Source organism: Bidens hawaiensis, unplaced genomic scaffold (assembly GCF_021521415.1).
Source record: "Bidens hawaiensis isolate Kalapana, Puna unplaced genomic scaffold, B.hawaiensis_p1.1 tig00015291_1, whole genome shotgun sequence".
NCBI classification, from domain to species: Eukaryota; Viridiplantae; Streptophyta; class Magnoliopsida; order Asterales; family Asteraceae; genus Bidens; species Bidens hawaiensis.
The window spans coordinates 424,753-449,654 of record NW_027492362.1 but is presented as its reverse complement, the minus strand read 5'-3'; the positions used below and the strand labels follow the sequence as shown (position 1 = coordinate 449,654).

The window sequence follows — 24,902 nt, the reverse complement described above, 5'->3', positions numbered from 1 at the left end:
GTATTTATATTTATATTTATATTTATTGTTTAACAGAGTTGCAAATCAACTTTCTATAAATATATATTTTATAACATACTGTAGTATTTTTTTATGATCATTGATATTATCATTTTCGGTATTGATAGAGATCTGGACTAATTAAGAAATAACATCTGAATCATTCAGTATGCATTTAAAGACTGAAATTTAGACATTAAGAAGCTCTGTGATCTATTAAAATTGTAATCAAACACACTCTTAGTTTTTGTGTATAGCGTGTGTTTAGTATGTTATAAATTATTAGTTTAAAAGTACTTGTGTAGATGGTGAAGCATGTTGTTAATTGTTGATACAATGATTATATAGCGTGAGTAGTAAAGAATTAAACAATGTTCAATGTTATGTGGCAAATTGCTAACATATGTCCATAAACTGAGTGAAACTTAAAAAATGCAGTGTTGATAATTAATTACACAATAAGACCTGTTTAGTAAAAAAATACACTATGCAGTTATATATTTCTTTAAAAAATAACTGAAATTAGAAGGCTATGGTTCATCATTTCTCTTTCTTGATACGTAAAACATATAAATGTCACGCTCAAACAGCCAAAGTCAAGTCTTACACGAGTCGTTTTCATATTTGATACTTATATTAATCGCGTTATCTTTAACCTGTTAAACATGATAAGACATGATTTATCAAGTCTTAAATAAATTGTTAAAAAGTCCACGAACTAATGGGAATAAAGGACGGTTATGTAACTATCTAGGACAGTAGGCGTAAAATAAATTTGTTGAAAAGTCCATAAAATGTTGCATATGAAGTGGGTGTGCAACTAGATTGGCGGAATAGACCTTCATGTATTTATATGTTTCACTTTGGATATTTTAAGGGTACGGGCGCCCTTCGGGTTTCCTATTTCATCTTCATAAGCGCCACTATCAGTTTTATAGATTTTTTTTAGTTATTCTTTTAATCCTTTTCTCGTATATATTAATAACAAAACTGATTTTTTCAATGTATAAGTAAGAATTCCAATGATTTTGACTACTGCAAGTCTACAACCTTATAAGATTCCCAACCATATATATATGGGTGTGGGGGTCACCTGCACACACATTTTTTTTTACCATAAATATGATAAAATCACGAAAGCACCGCAAGAACTTTTAACACGACTCCATCACAACATGAAATATTTTTTACAATGATCTTAAAAAATTTATTTTGACATCGATCCTCAAGAAAAAAATGATTTAGAATTTTAAATTTTAAAAAACTCGAAGCTTATTCTAAAAGAATTTTTAGTATATGTATTTATTGGAGTTAAAAGAATTGGACCGATACACAAGTTATTTGGGTTTAAACAACTTGGATCCAATAACAAATACTAACACAAATACTCTAAATGGCCTAAAGCCCAAAACCCATTTTAAGTTCAAAATCAATTTACAATTAAAACTAACAAATAATATTCGGCAATAGAGCTAATGGGCATTGGCAACTATTGGTATTCGGAAATTGCACATCCATATTGGTCCTTCACTCCTTCGAAACTGTAATCTACAATCGGTATTCGAAGATTACCAAAACCCCATTAGCCGAAATCGATTTCAACATTCATCCCTCAGCGTTACATGACATCATCAATCGAGTTTTGAATTCAGAAAGTTGTTTCCTACAATCTATGATCATCAATCAATATCCATCATCACATATATATATTTTTTATAATTTTTAATTTAGAGATTTGACTATTTGTTTAATTATGTGATTATTTGATTGATTGATAACTTTTGGTAGATTTAAATACGTTATGTTTGTGTTTTTACCTTTTAGCTTAAAGTAATATGTGCTTAGGTTGAAATTTTCCAACTTGATCCGAACTAAAAACTTTTTTATATCCTGACACGACCTGGACCATAAATTTTTTTATAATTGTGCATATCTACAACTTTTTAACCCTCTTTTCGAAGCCCAAGAAAAAGATTCTTGGGTCCGCCACTATACATCAAAATAAATAAGATGAAGATGAATATCAAATATTATTGACGATTATGCCTTGAGAGTAAGACGTGAATATTGTATATAACTTAGTTTGTCGTGGAAATTTTTGATAGTGTCAACTTTATCGACTTTGTACCTCTCTTTGGGTAAGTATGTTCTCTAAATGTTGGATAATGTTAACTGTATACCTTAGTTTGTCGTGTAAAGAGACCTTGTTTGGGTAAGTATGTTTAATTAAAATATAATATGTTGACTATCCTATTTTGAAATGATAGCTTATGAGTTATGATACATGATACATTATTGTTTCAAATAACGGAATAAGTATCTAAAATACATGTTTTGATATATAACCATCAACCATGAGTAACTTTTATTAGTAATTTAATGTTATACACAAAAACTAGTTACAAATGTAACATATTCTTCAAATTTTGCATACTCACTTTAGGTTCCTAAGGTGGAGGAAAACTAGGAATGAGCATGCTATGAGAACAAAAGGCATGGGCAGACCTAGGAGGGGGCGACAGGGTTCACCCGCAACCCATACATTTTTTTTTCGTTTCTTGTATATACTCGATTTAATAATTCCGGGCGCTTTCAAGAGATTTATATACCAACCAACCCCATGGAATAAGAGATTGAGAATTGGTATTTGGTTATAGAGGTGTACAAAACCAGTTTTAAACCCAAACCGAACCGATTTATAAACCAAACCGGTTTATAAACCAAACCGGTTTGGTCAGTGACTGGTCAAAACCGGTTTGACTCAAACCGGTTTAGAAGCAAGATAGGTCGGCATGTTCGGTTCGGTTCGGTTCGGTTCATAAACCGGTTTGACCGGTTTTAAACCGATTTGATCGGTTTTAAACCGGTTTTTCTCAAACCGGTTCGGTTTTAAAACCGGTTTGGTATATATTAAGGGAGACTCATCCTGAAACTGATGGGTTGGGTCGGTTTGGGTGAAACCGGTTTTTTTGTACACCTCTATTTGGTTATCCCTTAAAAGCTTTAACCAAAAGGCCTGATTTCTATCCACTTGTTGGGCTTTAGTTGGGTTGATCTCCTTATAACGTGGGTGATAAAAAGAAAGAAGTAAAGGGTTGCTATCAATTTGATTTCTCCCCTATCTGTGGACTGTGGCACGTATGTTTACTTCGCTTCAATCATTTTACGTACATCCATTTAACGTCTTGAATGTCATTTAGTTACTGAACAAAATGAATTGAAATTTCGCTATTAGACTATGTGTTATGGGCATTACCCATACTCCACATCATCATCATTTTCACGCCAAATCATTACAACTCATGGAGAGGGGGTGCGGGGTGCCAAATGCTCATCAACACCTTTTCAACAATGCATAGTCACTCATCTATTTTTTATAATAAAAAGAAATAAATAATAATGTTGTTAGTTAAACAATTACATACAGTGTTTTAAAAACCGGTTCATATCGGCCGGTTGAACCGGATTACACACAGCAGGCCGGTATTTTTGGCTGGTTTGCTAGAACATCGTACATGCGGTTTTTTTTCTTCTAAAATACCGGTTTTTACCGGCAAACCAGTTTTTTAGCATGAGAAATTTTTGATATTTGCGCCCCATATTTTTCCAATATTACTTTTAACCCAACAATTAATATTCAAACGCATAAACTTTAGGACTATTGTTTTAAACTTGAGTGCTTTTGTATTATTTTATTAATATAGATTAACTTTTGGATTATTTTTTGTTATGAAATCATTTACTTTTGAAGTTGAACTTGAATTTATAGGAAATTATAAGGTAACTATTCAACCGGTTGAACCTCCCGGTATAATCCGGTTCAACCGATTATACCATTTTTTAACTCAATCCGGTACAAGTAAAATACTGGTTTTTAAAACAATGATTACACATGTTTGATGGTTTATATACTGAATGTCTATCCGTCTACGTGACAGTGACGTGACGGTAGTGAAAATCCTTCCATAACACTTGGTCTTATGAAACCGTGTACTTCGATTTTAAACCGTTCCACATCCCCAATTTTAGGTATATTAAGTGCTCCCATATTAGTTTATTACTTAGTGTTAGTGACGCAATAACTAGTTAATACTTAATTATATGATTAATTGCTTGCAGTTCAATGAAATGTAAATTGACTCCATTAAGATTAATCTTGTGAAAAAAAGTAAGATTTCGTTACAACTTATATGAAATTGATAATCTGAAGAGGTAGGTCCCAGCAGAGCCCAGTTGGACCCGCAAGACTCACCTTGAACAGGGACGTCTGCGCACTGACCAACTGCTCCAGCAGGACCCACCATGCTCAAAGAACCTTACGCGCAGTACGCCAGCTGTACCCGCAGGAAAGCCTCCCAATGGTGAAGTACCCCGCCTGTTCCCGCAGCTGCGGATACAAACCATCAGGGAAGGCTACCCGCACTAACAGCAAGGCTACACGCACAAGGCATTCGTTACTTCAGTAGTCACATGAAGGAATGAGCAAGGCGGGAACACTCCCGCCTAAATGAGCCAGTCCGTATGCTTCTGGAAGGTCTTTCGTACTATACCTACTAAGGTATGGGCGGAACAGACAGTTTGACCAGAGCAGCCCATGAACTAATCACAGGGTGACAGCTCACCGACAACAATACGAGGAGGAGCACCCTCTAGTACTGTTTGTCACTATTAGCCGCTGCCTACTCACCAACCCTTACGATGGGACGTGCGCAGCCTACAGTTGGTGGAACAGTGCATAGCCGGCAGTAAAGGAACAGTATACAGCCGACCTTATTACTGTTGGCCGTAACCTATCCACCAACCAGCATGGCCTGTGCGTAGTCCACTGTTGGTAGAACAGGAATACTATTCAGCCGGCTGTACCTGCTTGGAAACCTACCTTCGGCTATAAATACTCCAACACCTTGGAATGGTAAGGACATCATCTGATATCTCAATCTTATCTAGCAATCTCTTAATATACACTTATATTCAGAGCAATCTAGTCTGATTCTCACCCCGGAGGGTGGTCACAAGGAGGAACCCCCCATTCTCAGTGACGAGCTTACGGTGTCTGTTTTGCAGGTCTCCAGAAGAACAACCTTCTCTGCTGGACCTCATCCCCGTGGGAAACATTACTTAACCCCCAGATTATCTATAATCTGTCCAGGGTTCACTTAGTGTTTCTTCATTGGCGCCATCTGTGGGACCAAACTAGAACTAATTTAGTTTTTTCAAAATTTCTGAAGAAATGGTTAACGTTACTCCGGTTCCAAGGCCAGTAACCGACCAAGAAACCCCGGTAACCATAACCCCAGCAACTGGGGGGAACACCGGCGGTTATACAAATCATACGAACACTACCCCGACTACCCAAGCCGGGGCAAGTGCAGTAAATATTCCACTGGGGTTCACTGATGCCCAGTTGGAAAAACGAACGAGGGTCCCTCGCTAAACACTTGATCAAGTGAAGGCGTGGGCCGAAGCACGTCAAAGAGAGTTCCAAGCTGAATTGGATGAACGCTTGCGTTCAGTTCAACAGGCTGACGAATTCGGCAGTACTCGCCAACAGCTCAATATGAACAGCGAGCGCGAGTACTCAGACGAGGAGAGAGAAGAATCCGATACCGACGCAAACCCTCGCCATAAGGCGAAAGGGAAGCGTAAGGAAACGGACTTCCAGCCAAAAAGGAATTTTAGGGAAGCTTTTAAACCAACAAATGCAGAGAGAAACCCGCGTGACTTCTCAAAAACCTTTAGGCCAACTGCTACAAATGCAGGAAAATCAAAGTTCGCAAGGGACATTGCGGAAGCAATCGCCCCGAGAAGTGCCAAGCAAATGTCCAACATTGGCACTTATGATGGTCTATCCGACCCAGACGACCACTTGAACAGATTCATTGCGGGGGCAACCGTCAGTAACTGGACGGAACCCACGTGGTGTTACATGTTCCAGATGACTCTGGTCGGAGAGGCCAGGGCATGGTTCGATCGTTTACCGGTCCACCACATATATGACTGGGCGGACTTTCAGAACAAGTTCAGCCAACACTTCAGCCAACAGAGGAAATACACTGAAGAACAGTGGACGATCCTCAACTGCGTTAGAGAGGAGGATGAATCTTTACTAGACTTCATCACCCGCTTCAACTCCAAAAAGCTAAGTCTCGGCAACATAAGTGAAGATCTGGTTCGCGCCGCTTTCATCCAAGGCGCCGAATACCCAGAGCTTATCCGCACATTGACGGGTAAGGATGGCATGCCATCAACATGGGATGCCATCATGACGGCGGCAAAGCGCTTTGCCGAGACGGAAAAGCAACTGGGAAGGGATCTTCCCCAGAGTACACACCTCTACACGCAGAGGACAAGAGAGAACAATGTTCGGATCGCCCGGCAGAACAAAAAGAGGAAGCTAGGTATCTGGCAGTCAAGGGTAAACTTTGACACCTCATCCAGCTCTCACCCTCTTGTTGGCGGAAGAAATCACACACACCCTTCAAGCCAAAAGCACCGGTGGACGCCACTCACCAAAAGCGTCACGGAGATATTTGCCACTGAAAAGCTACCATGGCCAAAAGCTCCAATGATCCGGCAGCGACCTAATGCGGATCAGAGCAAATCCTGTGACTTCCACGGGACAAAAGGTCATGGTACGGAAGAGTGTACATCCTTGAAGGATATTGTTGAAGCATTCGTCAAGGATGGAAGACTGGCACACCTGGTGGCATCAATCAAGAAGGGAGGACGGAACGACAACCGGTACCGAGGCAACGGACGAAAGCCCGTTGACATCAGCATCAACATGGTTCATGGTAATATCAGAGGAAGAAAAAGGCGAACGATAGAACCATGTGCTTGGAAGGAACCTGAGGTGCGCTTCCCGCGAGTGCCAGGAGGACCCAGCAAAGAAGGCCCTATCATCATCAAAAGCCAGCTGGGGCACTACATCACCTCCCGCACTCTTGCTGACAACAGCGCCTCGTCAACGGTGATGTACAGGCAGTTCTTCGACAAGCTAGATGACGAAGACAAGGAACGCCTGGAAACGATCTGCGCCTCGATGGAAGGGTTTGATGGCAGCACAAACACCCCCTGGGTATCCTATCTTTCCCCGTCACTCTTACGGATGGGAAACACTCCCGCACAAAAGATGTGGACTTTGTCGTGATGAGGAAGCCACACTACACATACGACATTCTCTTCGGGAGAGACGGGATGGCAAGATTCAACGCCGTGGTATCCTCAGTCCACGGCATGATGGGATGGCCAACAGCTGAGGGTGTAGCGATGATCACCGGCATTCCCGAGGTATGCATCGCATCTGTCTCATCTAAACCCAAACCAAAGATGGCTAAACCAACCATCACCGAACCAGAAAGATGGGCCTTCAACGGCAAGTACCCGGACCAGGCCGTCACCATTGGCCCAACAATTGTTGATCCCACACGCACCTTACTTAAGCGCTTATTACAAAGGAACGCCGACATCTTCGCGTGGACACCAGCTGACATGACTGGTGTACCCCGGAGTAAGGCAGAGCATAAGCTCAAATGCGATCCGGCTGTCACGCCGATCGTACAAAAGCGCAGAGTAATGGGGCCAGAACAAACTAACGCGTGTAGAACCCAAGTCAAGGAACTCCTTGACGCAGGCATCGTACGCATTAGTAGATATCAAACTTGGGTTGCAAATCCCGTTATGGTACCGAAGAATGACAAACAATGGCGCATGTGCATAGATTTCAAGGATTTGAACAAAGCATGCCCCAAAGATTGTTATCCGTTACCTGAAATTGATCTTAAGGTGGATTCGTTGGCACCATTCCGCCTTAAATGCTTCCTGGACGCGTATAAGGGGTACCATCAAATCCACATGGCCGTTGATGATCAGGACAAAACCGCTTTTCGGACGCCCGATGGCACATTTTGTTATCAAATGATGCCATTCGGACTTAAGAATGCCGGGTCCACATACCAACGCCTGATGGACAAAGAGTTTCATTCCCAAATTGGGAGGAACTTGGAAGTCTACATGGATGACTTGGTCATCAAAAGCCCTGACCCAGAAGCGATGTTGAAAGACATCGAAGAAACTTTCAACACGCTCAGGAAGATAAACATGAAGCTCAACCCGAGCAAGTGTGCCTTTGGAATGGAAGAAGGGAAGTTCTTGGGGGTCATCGTCACTAAAGATGGCTTCAGAGCGAACCCTGAAAAGGTCGAAGCCATTATCAAAATGGAATCACCTACTACCATCAAACAGGCTCAGACACTGAATGGACGACTAGTGGCACTTAATCGCTTTTTGGCAAACCACGCGGATAAGTCGTTTCCATTCGTGTCAACATTGAGAAACTGTTTAAAGAAAACGCACTTCCGCTGGACACCAGAAGCGGAAGCAGCTTTTCAGGAGATTCGGTCACGCTTGATCGAACTCCCAACGCTGACAGCACCAAAAGCGGGAGAGGAATTAATCCTATACCTTTCCGCAACTGATAGAGCAACCGGGGCAGTCCTGCTAGTAGAACGAAAAGGCATCCAGATGCCAATCTACTATGTTAGCCGTGTCCTAACAGACGTAGAAACCCGGTACTCTACCCTAGAAAAATTAGTCTTAGCACTAATACACGCTTCACGCAGGCTAAGACGATATTTCCAGAGTCACCCAATCACCATTCTCTCAAACTTCAAACTTGCAAACGTTCTAGGCAAACCCGAGTTATCGGGACGCCTAGCCAAATGGGCAATTGAGTTGGGGGAATACGCGATAAAGTATAAGCCAAGACCAGCCATAAAAGGCCAGGTTCTGGCCGACTTTATTGCAGAAGTGCCTGCATCGCGGGAAAAAGAGTGCCAGGAAGAGGCTCAACCCTCTCCAGCACAAGACATCAATGATGTCTGGCGACTCTACACTGATGGAGCAGCCAGTAACGAGGGTTCAGGCGCAGGGCTAAAGCTAACCAACCCAGCAGGCCAAGAATACACTTACGCTATTCGACTGGATTTTCCAAGTACGAATAACGAAGCCGAGTATGAAGCATTCCTGGCTGGGCTGAGAATTGCGCGTAAGATGGGAGTGAAAAACTTGGAAGCCCACGTGGATTCCATGTTAGTAGCCAATCAAATCAACGGGACGTACACGGCCGTGAACGACACAATGGCCCTGTACCTCGCACAAGCAAAATCCCTTATGCGCAATTTCAATGACTGCAAAGTCATACACGTCAAGCGAAGTGAAAACAAATCTGCGGATGCGTTAAGCAAGCTTGCATCGTTAGCCTTCACCCACTTAGGAAAGGATATCCGCATTGAACTCCTCGAGACACCATCGGTCCCGCACAAGGAAATTTGTGTCATCCAAACAGGCACGGAAACGTGGATGACACCAATAATAAAATACCTTGCGACAGGTACACTACCGGAGTCCAAAACACAGGCAAGAAAACTACGCTGTAAAGCACTGAATTATCAACTCATCGATGACATCCTTTACAGACGTAACTTTCTTGGCCCACTCTTAAGATGCGTGGACAACCAAGATGCTGATTACCTCCTAAGGGAAGTACACGAAGGCATCTGTGGAGTACACGCAGGTCCCCGCGCTGTTGTAGCCAAGCTAAACAACACGGGATACTTTTGGCCGGGGATGCATACGGATGCACTGGCATACATCAGAAAATGCAGGTCTTGCCAGCTTTACGCACCCAACACGCACCGCCCGAAGAATGAACTTGTTCCAGTCACTTCTTCATGGCCATTTCAGAAGTGGGCCATCGATGTGACAGGCCCATTTCCTACAGCAGCAGGAAATGTTCAGTTCCTAGTGGTAGCCATCGACTACTTCACCAAGTGGATAGAAGCAAAACCTTTAGCCCAAACAACCGCGAAACATATCAAAAAATTTATTTGGGAATTTATTATTTGTCGTTTTGGACTTCCACAGAATTTGGTGAGCGATAACGGCACCAACTTTGCTGACAAGAAGCTACAACAGTGGCTGAAAGAACTTCAAATCACCCACACCTTTACCTCAGTGGCACACCCGCAAGGTAATGGTGAGGTGGAAAGAGCAAATAAGAGCATCGTCGAAGGCATAAAGAAAAGACTATTGGAACACAGATCCGGCTGGGTGGACGAGCTTCCGCACGTCCTGTGGGCAAACAGAACGCTGAAGAAGGCCAGTACGGGAGAAACCCCGTTCAGCCTAACTTATGGCACTGAAGCCATGGTCCCGGTCGAAATTGGTTTACCCTCACCAAGGGTCTTGATTCAGCCAGAAGACAATGATGCGGAAAGACGGTTGGATCTTATGCTAACCGAGGAACGCAGAGACTTAGCCGCAGTGCGTGAAGAGAACTACAAGCGACAAATGCAAAAGTACTACAACACGCGGGTAAAACTCTGCAACTTCAATATAGGAGACTACATACTGCGTAACAACGAGGCTTCGAACCAAGAACGCCCGGGAAAGCTGGCCCCGGTCTGGGAAGGGCCATACATTATCAAAGAAGTCCTGGGAAAGGGCGCATACAGGCTCGAAAGGCTCGATGGCACTCCCATCCCAAGAACATGGAATGGAGCTCAATTACGCAAATGTTATATGTAGATCAATTCCAAACTTGTAAAGAAAAGGCCTAGAGCCACTTCTAATGGAAATGATTCTCCTTTCATAATGTGTTAACTTTACCTTTATACTTATGAACTTCCCACACTGGTGCCGGTATTCACCGCATAAATGGGGAAGAAGTAAGTCGTCACTTGTGGAAGGCGGCAAAACCCGCATAAACACAACGCTAAAATAAGGAAAACCTACACGCAGGTCAGATGTAAGTAAAGTTTAGCCATCCTTGTAAGTGCGAGTGACGGTCTTACCCGCACAATCACGAACAAGGAAGCAAAACTTCAACCTATCATCTACCACGTTCAAAGGTTATCCTAAAAAAAAAGGATGAGGAAAACCTACACGCAGGTCAGATATGGGTAAAGTTTAGCCATCCTACTAAGTGCAAGTGACGGTCCTACCCGCACAATCACGAAAGAGGAAGCAAAACTTCACACCTATTATCTACCACGTTCAAAGGTTAACTTATTCTAAAACACTTGGAAAATTGCTAATTTAAACTAAAGTATGCAAGTCATATAACGTTTATAAAGCAAGGAATCCAATGAAAGAAGCGGTCTTAGCCGCACAAAGATTTATATTTCATAAATATTCGTTACAAGAATGGCCGGGTAACTACCCGCCTACAAGAAAGTAAATCTATACAAACTAAATCTATCCTAGCAGCGGGAAGGGATCTTCAGGATCAGGCTTCAGGGCCACTTCCACTTGGACCAGCCCCATCAGTAGAGCGTGGCAGTTCAAGGAAAGCTTTGAGGATAGCTAGCCCATCATCAGCAGCAGCAACTCCGTTTACCTTCTCCACCACCGGATGCGGGAAGGCGGCGTATTGATTTACTGCTTGGTCATATATGGCTTCAGTATCTACATCGAATAAAGGGAAGTTGGAAGGCGGGATGCCTTTCTCAACGAACCCTAGACCAAGCAGGAAGCCGGCCTTTTCCCCATCCTCGTGAGAAGCGTTGAGGGCTGCGCTCATAGCATCGTCGTAAGATGTCTCTGAGAAGACCCGATGCACAACCTACAAAAGAAAATATACAAGTGTCAAAACCTTTACTATTAACAAAGAAAAGCGTAAACACAAAGAATACCTGAGACAACGCTTCTCGCAGAAGCCATTCCTTGGCAGCCAGAGCTTCTTGGAGGGCAGCTTGAGCTTCGTTACGGGCGCGTTCGGCTTCACTCTTGTTGAGGTTGGCAAGCAACACTTCTTTAGCCGCAGCCTCTTCGACGCCCTTTAGCTTACGCTCGGTATGGTCAAGCACCCCCCTCTGGTCCAGGATTTCTTGAAGCTTCTTAGCGTCCTCCATCGCCAAGGCATCATGAGCCTGCTGGAGAGCCTCTAATTTGGCTTTAAGTTCTTCATTCTCCACGCGTAGAGGCTCAGCAACAGCTTCAGCCTTGGTGGCCCTCTCGGTTGCGTTCCTCGCAGTTTCCTTAGCCAGCCGAAGCTGTTCATTAACAGCTTGGGCAGCCTTGGAACGGGCCTCGAGGCGAGCCTGAACTTCAACCTCGAGGGCCTTGAAGGCCTTCTCCTTCTCCGCAGCCACTGAGGTAAGTTTTTGGTTCTCCTCCCGGACAGCCCGCGCCTGAGCTTGTTCTTTAGCGCGAGCTGCTTTTAACTTGTCGTTTTCACGACAAAGCAGCTCGACGCGCGGCTGCATCCGGGCCAGGAGAACCCGAAGCTCATTGCTTAGCCTACCCTCCTGGTAGCTAGCCATGGCTTCCCCCAACGCACCACTGGGAGCAGCGTGACGAGCCCATTCCACGCACTCCACAGGGGTGCGAAGGGTTGTTCCTCGGCGAATGTTCCATCGGTGAACATACACTTCATTGGAATCCGACACTGCAAAAAACAAAAAGCAGTTAGGAAAAGATGATAAAATATATATATATAAAATGGGCCAGAAGAACCCTACGCACCTGTAGGGTCAATAACAGGCCGATAGCCGCCGAACCCATCACATGAACCCAAAGGAAATCCATCCAAGAGGTCAGGCAGATGGGAAGGTAGCAAAGATTGGCGGGAAGCCCCATGCGTACCTGATGGACCGGCCGTCGTTGCCGATGGCGGGGGCATGGTAGCAGCCGCCGTGGTCGCCGCCGCGGTCGCTGCCGCGGAATCCGCAGCAATAGTAACCGCCGGCTCGGTGAAGGATGCTGTAAAAATCGCACTCACAGCCGGCGGTGACGTCATCTCGGCTGGAACAGTCGGCTCAAAGGAGTGAGCAACTGAACCAGCGGAAGCAGGCGCAGGCGCCTGGGTCGACGCCTCAGGTAGGCTGACCAAGCCTACCGTCATTGGCGGAGAGGTACTACTCGGCGCCTCACCCTGGAATGCGTCAACATCCACGCCTGCGTAAAGAAGAAAAGTGTTAAAAGATTAAGCTATGAAGATAAAAGCTAAAGGAAAGTTGTACTTACGGGTTTTCTTGAGCCTAAAGGTACGGAGAGGCGGGGACGGACCCGATGGAGCCGGCCTCTTCGCACCGGTCACCGTCGTCTTCTTTGGCTCTCCGGAGGTGACAGTCGCAACCTCCGGAGCGGTGGCCTTATCACCACCGGGATTCCCCGCCACCTCTTCGCTCTCGGTCTCCGAATCAGACCGAGGCGCTGGATCGGCAGTGGAGGCCTTCTCTTTCCCCTTCCCGCCGGCAGCCTTCTTCTTCCGCACCAACGGAGGACCATCTGCGGATTCCTCATCAGAACATACGATTAGAGGAATTCAAGCAGAGGTTTCAACATTGAGGGGTCGAGGGTCGAAGAGCGCCTTACCTGGCCGACGGGCGCTAAGGATCTCATGGCCTAGCGGATAGACCTCCACGAACCGATCCGCCGTTTGTTCTAGGATGGGCAACTCGTTCTCATCTAGAGCGCGAGTACCCATCCGTGCGGGACCGTCAGCCTCCCGCGGGTTCAGGAGCGACTGCAAGTCGTTCCCCTCTGAAATAAACAAGAAAGAAGTTAGAAGAAATTCAAAATCAACAAAAGGGCAAAAGGCATACCGTAAGGAACAGAGTTCGAACCGTATTCGAGGACGATCGGAATCTTGCGCGCATCAGCCTCCTTCCACACCCGGCTCATCCCCAGCATCACCATCCCGGACTCCGCAAACCGGTAAACCGGAGATTGGACCCGAGATATCTTCGCAAACCATTCCGCCTCCTGGTAGCTGGAGGCGTGAAGGCTGGGAAGTGCCTGCCCGTTCTTGAATTTCATGGCAATGGGGATGGCGCGAGCGGATATGAAGAAGAACTCCCGCTTCCACGAGCGAAGACTGCGCTCGGTCGCGCAGATTTTTAAACCCTTGATTCGGGTTGTCAGGGTATACCACCCCTGGATGCACCTCCAAGTGTAGAAGGTCATCAGGCGGTCAACATAGGGCTCAACGCCCAAAATCCGGCACACCCACTCTAAGTGGCGAATCTTGGCGATCGCCATGGGGTGCAACTCGGTCAAATGAACACCGTGCATCTCAAGGACACGGTAAACAAACTTTGTCAATGGGAACCTAAGATTCCCATAAACAAAGAATGCTGCATAAACCCCGATCTTGCCTCTGGGGGCATCGTACACAGTATGATGGGGTTCAGGAAACTCAGGCTCGAGAGACTCGAGCATGAACTTCCTGACAACATACCGGTACAGATCGCCAGGCAGAGCACACTGGCACTCGCCAGCAGTACTCTTGTCATCGGCTGTGGATTCAACATCACGAGACGACATCTTGTAAAAGAAGAAGAAAACGATTTCGGGAGAATGCTTGCCTGAAAAGGATGAGTATTCGCCGGGGATCGCTTAAAAGACGAAAAGAAGAGTGAAAGTGTGGATTACAAAGAACCCTCTCCCCCTTTATATACTAATCGCAATTAATGCGATGAAATTAATGCGGAAGAGAGAGAAAACGAAGGTGCAATGAAACTATGACACGTGGCAAAAAGCAAGCTGGCAACAGCTGTTGACAGGACGCATACCATTAATTTCGCGGCCACGCGCCCGAAAAATCGCGCCCACGCGCCTGAAAAAGCGTCTGGAATGACCATGTACAGTCACGTCACCATAACTTCTTGCACGTCCTGACACAGTCAGAAGAAACCGTCGCACGACGTTTCAGAGGTTTGGACTGTTCTTATCCTTTCACCAACTCTTCGAATTTCAAAATTCAAAATTCGAAAAGATTCAAAAGTGAGCGGGAAAATACCCCTTACCTTGGCAATCAAGTAACCATAAGACGGATGCGGGTACAGTGTTGAGGCAAAACCCTTCACATACCTAGCACCCGCAGGGAATTGAAGCCAAGAATAACTTGGCAACCAAGTAACCGTCAGACGGATGCGGGTACAGTGTCAAGGCAAAACCCTTCACATACTTAGCACCCGCAGGGAATTGACGCCAGGAATACCTTGGAAGTAAAGTAACCGTAAGACGAGTGCGGGTACAGTGTCAAGGCAAAACCCTTCACGTACTTAGCACTCTGCAGGGAATTCAAACCAAGAAGGATCTTCTGGGCCATGCTTGCGGAAACGTGAATAACATTCCCGCACGACGGGAACGTCGAGAACAATATTGTTTGAAACTCCAAGATGGAATTGGTGGTTTTAGCATAATTGATCACTATGTCGAAAACCACCAAGACCACATGGAGAATCCACACAAGTGGGACTCAACGCTCCTGACGTGCGAGGAGGTTACAAACCTACCCGCTTCACACCCAAAGATCAAGCAGAAAAGTCGGGAATTTCTGCGTGACATCAGGAAAACCGCGGGATGAATCACCACGGAAAACCGAAAAACTAAACCCTTTTCAAAACCCCTTGCTAAGTCCAAAAGTTCACCTCACTTATTAATAATTCATGAGAAGAACATTGGACTGGGGGGACTTAAAGAGGTAGGTCCCAGCAGAGCCCAGTTGGACCCGCAAGACTCACCTTGAACAGGGACGTCTGCGCACTGACCAACTGCTCCAGCAGGACCCACCATGCTCAAAGAACCTTACGCGCAGTACGCCAGCTGTACCCGCAGGAAAGCCTCCCAATGGTGAAGTACCCCGCCTGTTCCCGCAGCTGCGGATACAAACCATCAGGGAAGGCTACCCGCACTAACAGCAAGGCTACACGCACAAGGCATTCGTTACTTCAGTAGTCACATGAAGGAATGAGCAAGGCGGGAACACTCCCGCCTAAATGAGCCAGTCCGTATGCTTCTGGAAGGTCTTTCGTACTATACCTACTAAGGTATGGGCGGAACAGACAGTTTGACCAGAGCAGCCCATGAACTAATCACAGGGTGACAGCTCACCGACAACAATACGAGGAGGAGCACCCTCTAGTACTGTTTGTCACTATTAGCCGCTGCCTACTCACCAACCCTTACGATGGGACGTGCGCAGCCTACAGTTGGTGGAACAGTGCATAGCCGGCAGTAAAGGAACAGTATACAGCCGACCTTATTACTGTTGGCCGTAACCTATCCACCAACCAGCATGGCCTGTGCGTAGTCCACTGTTGGTAGAACAGGAATACTATTCAGCCGGCTGTACCTGCTTGGAAACCTACCTTCGGCTATAAATACTCCAACACCTTGGAATGGTAAGGACATCATCTGATATCTCAATCTTATCTAGCAATCTCTTAATATACACTTATATTCAGAGCAATCTAGTCTGATTCTCACCCCGGAGGGTGGTCACAAGGAGGAACCCCCCCTTCTCAGTGACGAGCTTACGGTGTCTGTTTTGCAGGTCTCCAAAAGAACAACCTTCTCTGCTGGACCTCATCCCCGTGGGAAACATTACTTAACCCCCAGATTATCTATAATCTGTCCAGGGTTCACTTAGTGTTTCTTCATAATCCAAATCCGAAAAATATTTACTATAGTTACGAATATTCTTTACTGTACATGTATATAATACCTTATGCTTTTTTTAATAGATTTATACATTTGTCAACTACATGACATGTAAAAGCAATGACACTCTTTGGTCAAATGCCTAGTTTGTTGACTAGAATGGTTTCATTACTTAAGTGATATATGATATATCGTGCTTTGTGTTACCTACTTTTGTTGTGGTTGATTTTAGAAAGCCACTATATAGAAGAAAGTTAAACCACACACCCCGAATCTACGAAAATATTAGGCATTTATGTTTTCTATCGTTTGGTTTGAAAGAGAAAGTACATTCAAATAAACCAAATTACAAATTTTGAATGAATATTATTCCCAGTTGTTAAACTCACGACCAAAACTGATGTTGATGTATAAACGCACCACTATAAGTCTATACTATACGAAGATGAGTATTGACCACACGTAACCTTAGAAATATCAATTAGTTATATTTTCAATTATAAAATCAAACATCAAATATCCAAAAATTAAAATATATGTTCACGGGGTCCAAAGAAGAATATTTTGCCAACTCTCACTCTAAAATCAATTCATGGTATCCAAGTAAACGACATTTAAGCTATAGTTGAAACAGTTTCTACGACTGGTTTAATTTTTAAAAGTCATGAATTGTTTTTCTTTATAGTGTAAATACATATGGTATGTTTTTTATTCTAAAATCTCACATTTTAATCACCAATTAAGAAATACCAACTTATATAGAAGGGAATTTGATCTATAGACACTTTTACTTTCGACTTTCCAGCATCGGGCTTTCTAAATAACTAACACACATTTACTCTAGTCTTACTTTCTAAACCTAAATCACTGCTCATCATTAAACTCGAACCCTCAATCATACGAAATGCCATTTTACATATCATGTGATCTTGATATCGCTAGACCAAAGAACCTTTGGTATATATATATATTTTTTGATATTTTAAAAGTATAATACTTAAACAATTCCACATAATCCAAACACTAACCTAATTTATAAACTAGTCTAAAATGTTAAATATCCAATTCAATAAAACCACTACTGAATCTGGCATGCCTGGCATCTTTTATTACAATATTATGTATAAATTTTGATTATTGAAATATTTTATTAGACAATATGAAAATTTAAAACTAAGCTTCTAGATCGACTAATTATTATCATTACATATTAATATTATATATTATATTTAGATCAATAATTAATTTACTAATAATTAATATAGGCTAATCCTTGTAACAAATTATGATAAATCCGAAACTCAAGTAAACATTTATGATTTACCATGTACGAATATTCATATTCATATAGAGTAAAGAATGATTCATTCCAAATCTGGTTAAAGTCTACCTTTAATGCTCGTAAACGTTTAGTTTAATCATACAAGTGCATTATTCAAATAAAGTTAGAGATTGATGTATGACAATGCAAATAAAGTAAAATAAGGATCCACTTTTCTTATAAGTTAAGAAAATAAAAATAACTTTTGATTGTCATGACAAGTTTTACTCTAGCATCACCTTGTAATTCCATAACGTAATGGCAGTGGATTGAACTTAACATTCGCACCCTACCTAGACATGTTCGACACGCTAAACTTAATCAAATCGATGCTCCCATTTGATTACAGATATGCACTCACTTAATGAAGAGACGCGTCCCTCCTACCACTCTTAATCTCCCGTATATAGAGTATATACAAAATCATCGTGCTCTATATATCTTATCCATATGTCTAGTTTGAGTCCAAGGGCTATAAGAGATCTGACCTGGCTACGTACAAAGTAAGACCTCTTGGAAACTGTAACAACAAGCTTCAACTCCAACGTTGATTTAATATTACACAACACCCTTTACCCCAAAATCAAGAATTTTATGTTTTTTTTTTAAATTTCTATATCAAATCTTTTAAATCTATATCGATGTCCATCATGAGATTACAACTCTCAACCATTTGAAAAAAAAAATGCTTACTGCACATTTTAATACCGCTAGTCTAGAACCTCAATTGGTAGCCTCGTTATACGTTGTTGCAACATTTTTATACCCTGCGTTGCACCAATGAGGCAATGACAAGGACATTCACGTTCCGTTTTTACTAAGATTACTTTCTCCGAATACATGCGATGGTTTATAAATACATCAAAAGAAACCGGTTAGATTGTTTTGTTGGTTTGAACCTGTTAGTTTGTATTATATACAAAATGATGAAAATGTATGCTTCGTATTTGTTTCGTTTACTGAACTATTAAATTTGTTGTAGAGTAAGCGTAACAAATTGGGTTGATAAAACTTGAATCATTACTATTACTACTATTACTATTACTATATTACTTTAAAATGTTAATTACTTGGATAAGATATAGCCCAGTAATTGCCCACTAATTGTTTCTTACTTCATAACTTAACTATGGTAACCAAGATGCATCAAGTTGCCGGCAAAGAAAGGGCCGGCGTTGACTTAGCCATCGATGTCTGTTTCCTAAACAACACTTCCTAAAATAATATATATAATTATAATAATAAACAATAATCCAATCCTCGGGTTCATTATTGGTTTCACTTCATTTTTCTTGATGTCACATTCACGAATAAAGTTTTGGACCCTCCCCATTCATAAGTTTCTTTGGAAAAGTATGATAGATTCACGTACTCATCCGACGACCGTCACATCAAAGTAGTTTAAATTTTGGTTAAGTCTTCTCAAACAAACACGAGCTAGAATCACAAGTATACGTTTGTATGCGCTATATGTCGTTACATCAAATTCTATAAATCCGTATCTCATATGAATAACGTATATAACTAACAAGAGAAATCAGTGAATTTGATAAATACCCGTTAAAAAAGTTGTACTTAAATCATGAATTCATTGCCCTTGAATATATAGCTCTATTTGCCACGTAGTATATAATTGGACATTATTTTTGATGTAATGTTAGTCTTAATTGCTTTAATTTTCTTTCATTTTAGCTCCTTTGAATTATGTTCTTTCACTTCATGCCTTTATTATATCATACTCAGCAAACAATATCTAAAATGCAAAAATGAATTTAAATTATATGCGTTTACTTCTTTTATATACAAACAAATAAAACCATTGATTGGTCTCACCAATGTTTAACAACTTGCATGCTAGCCCACAACTTTGATACGTTTCCTACGTTTTACTTAGCAGTTTGTCCCCATATACTCATCTTCTTTTTCTTGTCAGATAATTATACCAATAAATTAAATAATTATTTCATTTTTTGCATGCCAAAATTGACCATTAAACCTAAATATAAAATAAATGACACTGTAAAATTTCAAAAATATTCCAAATCTAAACAGCTGTCTTTGTGACTTAACACAACTTTGGTTTGCCTATATCTTCTTTATATAATAAAGCTTATTGCCATTATTAAGTGTATCAACCTTGAACAAACTAAACACATATTATTATTCCTTCATCATGGGTCGAGTCACTTTTATTCAAGTATTTGTTCTCTCTTCAATTCTCATATTCTCAAACTTCACTTATGCACAACTCAAACAAAACTACTACGCGAAAATATGCCCGAATGTGGAAACCATCGTTCGCAACGCAGTCTCAGCAAAGGTTAAGCAGACCTTGTCACCATCTCGGGCACTCTTCGTTTGTTTTTCCATGATTGTTTCGTTCAGGTTCGTTTATATAAAAACGTACACTTATATTAACATTAAACAGCTTAAGGTTGTAAGTTGTAACTTATTAATGTGTTATGTTTGGTTAATAAATAGGGGTGTGACGCTTCAGTTATGATAGCATCAAGTGGGTCCAACACTGCAGAGAAAGACCACCCGGATAATCTGTCATTGGCTGGGGACGGGTTTGACACGGTTATTAAAGCCAAAGCTGCGGTTGATGCAGTCGCGAGTTGTAAAAATAAAGTGTCGTGTGCGGATATTCTCACCATGGCAACACGGGATGTAGTTGCGCTGGTACTTATTGATATTTTGTTTATTTACAGACGGTTAATGTAATTTGGATAATGACATAATAACATAATATTATGGTTGGTGGTTGTTGTAGGCGGGTGGACCGTCGTACGCGGTGGAGCTAGGGAGATTAGATGGGCTGAGTTCCACGTCGGCTAGTGTAGGTGGGAATCTTCCGAAACCGAACATGAATTTGGATCAACTTAATCGGATGTTTGCTGGTCATGGGTTGACCCAAGCTGACATGATTGCACTCTCAGGTAACATGTTATATCTTGAACACGTTTACTTATGAATCGAATAATTTTTGTTAATTTTTATCATTATCAACGGATATATAGCAAAATGCATAGCACCTTCTAAAATTATATAAGTTTTTGTAATGTTTTTTTAGAGACCTTTACATATAATGATCAAGTTTTATGTCTCGTTAAAGTCGCTCAAATTTTTCATGGTTCTATAAAGTCACTCAAGTTTATCGGATGTTTAAAGCCTAGGCGATTTCTTTTTAAATATTGAGACAAATGAAATAAAAACATTAATATTGCTTACAGTTTACTAAATATTATTTTTCAGTTGACTTATTTAACAATTATGAAAGCTAATTTTTTCTTCAATATTACCTCCCATTCAATTTAGTAAAAAAAAGTACTTATAGTAACGAAGATTCATATATTTAAATTTGACTAATTTATTATTTTTTAAATAATACATATTAAAAAAATTACACATATTTACACACTGAAGTGAAAGTTGAGTGACTTTAAAAGGGCAAGGAAAGTTTGACTTCAATGAAAAAATTGAGATACTCGGTTCACATTGGGTGTTGTTTCCGTTATATATATATTTAAGGTGTTCTGGTTTTTATCGAACAAAAAGTGTTTAAAATTTCAATTTTTGGGGACGTTTATTCGTATAATTTAAAACTATCATAAGTTATTTAAGGTTTTTGAGCACATTTACAAAAGATGGCTACATTAACTACCATGTCCAGGTGCACACACCCTTGGATTCTCGCATTGCAACCAGTTTTCAAACAGGATATACAACTTCAGCAAGCAGAACCCAGTTGATCCAACTCTAAACCCAACGTATGCGACCCAACTGCAGCAACAGTGTCCCAAGAATGTTGACCCGAGGATAGCTATAAACATGGACCCAAACACACCAAGAACATTTGACAATGTGTACTACAAGAACCTGCAACAAGGACAAGGATTGTTTACTTCTGACCAGGTCCTGTTCACTGACTCAAGGTCCAAACCGACTGTGGACGCGTGGGCCTCCGGCTCACAAGCTTTCAATAACGCGTTTATTTCAGCTATGACTAAACTGGGTCGGGTTGGAGTTAAGACGGGTAGTAATGGAAATATCAGGCTGGATTGTTCTGCGTTTAATTGATATTGGTCTCAAATACCGTTGAGCTAAATACACGAATTCCGTTACAATAAGGAAATGATAAAAGGCATAAAGGGTGTATTGTCTGTAATAACATGATGGCTTTCCCATTTGTTTATCATCATAATAATTGAAGGAAAGTAAATAATTTAAATAATGTGTTTACTTGTTATGTGATTTGCCTATGAGGACTGTGAGGCCAAGAAACCATGCAGCCAAAGGGTAGCAGGATACTTTTCAACACAATTAAAAGGAACAAAAAAGGTATTGAAACATTTCAAGATTACCAAAATCTTGTCTGTTCATATGTTGTGCCTAGGGATGCTAAACGGGTTATGTTCGCTGGTCAAACCCGAAACATGACACCAACGCAAAAATCATGGCACTTGTATTACATGTGCCACGGACACGACCCGTTTCATATTTGTACTTAAGAAATTATACATTTACAAATAATTTTATTTCTAAAACATTTATGATTAAACTATGACAATTTGTATTTTTAAAAGTTTAAATTTTGACATAAATTAGACCCATATGGCTTTGAGTTATTATAACAAAACAAAAAATAAATATACGGGTCAGCCAGCGAACAGGATCTGTTTAAATAAACAGGTTCATGGGTTCAACCCAAACCCGCAATCATGTTAGGTTCGTGTTTTGTCAAAACTCACACCCCTAGTTGTGACTTGTGACTATGCACACATTCAATCTCTTCTGCAAGAACAGAGCTTTTTCATGATTTGAAGTCTTGAAAAACTGCAATTTTTGTAAATCTTTGCAAAAGTTTAGGATGCCCACTGGCTTTAAAGCCCCCTTGGATAAGTCAAGTCATTGCATGTTTTTCCACTTAAAAAAATCGATAATAATATGAGGCGAGGTCCGAGGAGAAAGATAGCGGTTACATATGATTGCTTTAAGGGAAAGAGTTTAAGTAGCATATGATTACTAATAACAAAATGAAACAGTGACACAAAGGGTGTTGACTATAATATAAATAACTTCCACAACTCAAAAAAACAAGAGTGATAGTATCAACAGATAGTATTATAGTAAGAGTTAAAGAAAACCAATAAAATATATGAAGCGGACTAAGATCTTACAAAAGTATTCATAACGTTATACTTCAATGGACAGCAGTCCTGTCCCGAAGAATCAGCATTCAGATGTATATACAACTTAAATCTTCTATAACCAAAATTTTTGTGGTTTTCAAACGGCAAAACATATTATTTATTCTCCAAACCCAAACCAGTTGACTGTTCAAAAGCAGACAAACTAATCTTCTCGAGCTGAACGGGCCAATCTTCTCCAAGAATCTTGGGGTCCACCATCGTTGCCATCCGGAAATCCAACAAAGATGCTGTGAACTTCTTTCCAGGCTCTCGTATACACCTTGATCTAGCTAACTCCAGAGTCGGTTTTATAACCCGCTTCAAATAACAATTCAGTCCGTTATTCAATAAGTTAACACAATCTGTAGTAACATCCAACCCCTCCATTTTACTCTTTTGCTTCAATCTATTCTCCAACACACTTGTACTTTGAAGTTGACCGTTGTAATAAGAAGAATCCGTATCATCACGTGACACTTTTCGTTTCTTGTTCGAGTGAGTATCAATCCCAAACGGTGCTGTAATTGGAACCCTTTCATGGCTCTTCTCATTCAAACCGGGACCCGGTCTGTCTTTAAACTTCCTTTCACGAATAATTGGTGTTCTTCCTTTTTTAGGCGACTGAGGGAACGCGTCTCTACATATCGACTGCAGACCACCACCGGTCGCGTCTTTGAAAGTCAACAAACTGTCATGTTTGACCTGCTTCGGAGGCGGCGTATTGCAGACGGCCGCATTCGTTAAAATCGCTCTAATAAGTTCATTGTGAAGCCGAATATTCTCCCGACCGATTAAACAAACACAAACTTTATCAAATTCCGATTTCCCAATCTTAAGACTCAAATATCTAGTCAGCAGATTAAAATAACTCTGAGATTTCTGTGACCCGAGTCTCCGTTCCATCTGAACTTTAAGCTCGAAAGTATCAACCCGAGTACCACTGCAATGCCGAACCGCTGGCATTCTGTTTACTCAAAATCTCACTATTATCAAAGGACTTTGACTTCAGCAAGAAAAGTCAACTTTGCACACTGATTCAAATAAACAAACAATTCACATAATAATTGAATCAGACAGAAGTTTAAACTACTTAATTGGATCGAATACGAAGTGGGTTTCATAAATCTTGGACTAAAACAGCTCAATAAACAAGATCATACACAATCGAATTGAAATAACAAAAGAAAGAACTAAACTAACAGGTAATAATAATAATAATAATAATAATAATAATAATAATAATAATTAGGCGAACGAATCGAACAGAAGTAAAGAAAGGTTATACCTCTGATTGAATAATGAAATAAGGAAGTTGACTTTGGAGTTGAAAAATCGAAGTGGGTGATTGATCGAAGTGGTTAGGGTTCGTAAGTGTGTGTGTTTGGGTTTTTTGGAAGCTTCTTTTGGAGGGGTGAGAGTCAAAGACACGTGTGGGTTATTACACGTGTGAAGGTGTAAGTGGACAAGGTTCAAGGTATGAAACGAGGTCAGCGGTTGGGTTTAAACCTTGAAAAAGTAAAAACTGATTTGTATGTGTTCGGTAATAAGTGGTTTGGTTTGGTACCTTTTGTCATTTTTTCTTAAACTTTGGAAGTATTATGTTATTGTGATTGAAGGTGTGTTGTTACATCATATTTCTTATAATTGGAAAAACTAGATGAGACATAGTGTATTGTTATTGATGTTAAATAGTTATATGATGGTAATTGGTAAATATATGCTTACATGAAGTCCGACACTTTGTAAAATCGAATAAAAAACTTGAGGTGTGTTATAATACAAGTACTTATTTTGTTTAAAGACATAATGTCGTCGGGTTTAACGTACATGAGTATTTTGTCACCTTACAATACTTGTATTGATAACGAATAGTTAAGGCATGTGAATAAAGGATATTTTACATGGATATAACAAATCAGCCGAATATTTGAAAACTTTTG

At 41.3% G+C, this 24,902-nt stretch overlaps 1 protein-coding gene and 1 pseudogene across 2 annotated transcripts; one reads left to right on the top strand and one right to left on the bottom strand.

The window, feature by feature from the left end:
• The first annotated feature begins 19,901 nt into the window (after nucleotides 1–19,901).
• LOC143548878 (peroxidase 51-like) lies at nucleotides 19,902–22,004 on the top strand (annotated as a pseudogene). The gene is made up of 4 exons (XR_013138031.1): nucleotides 19,902–20,155; nucleotides 20,252–20,452; nucleotides 20,544–20,709; nucleotides 21,444–22,004. The product of XR_013138031.1 is annotated as a peroxidase 51-like (transcript).
• A 1,072-nt stretch (nucleotides 22,005–23,076) lies between these two features.
• Nucleotides 23,077–24,518, bottom strand: LOC143548867 (uncharacterized). Its single transcript, XM_077039924.1, has 2 exons — nucleotides 24,248–24,518; nucleotides 23,077–23,993 (listed from the first exon to the last, which is right to left on the bottom strand). Exon 2 carries the CDS (start codon nucleotides 23,923–23,925, stop codon nucleotides 23,077–23,079), a length of 849 nt encoding a protein of 282 aa, XP_076896039.1. The 5' UTR covers nucleotides 23,926–23,993; nucleotides 24,248–24,518.
• Between the last annotated feature and the right edge of the window lie 384 nt (nucleotides 24,519–24,902).

Excerpts from the sequence above, each read along its gene's own strand:
- LOC143548867 (XM_077039924.1), bottom strand. The coding sequence starts at position 23,925 with ATGCCAGCGGTTCGGCATTGCAGTGGTACTCGGGTTGATACTTTCGAG.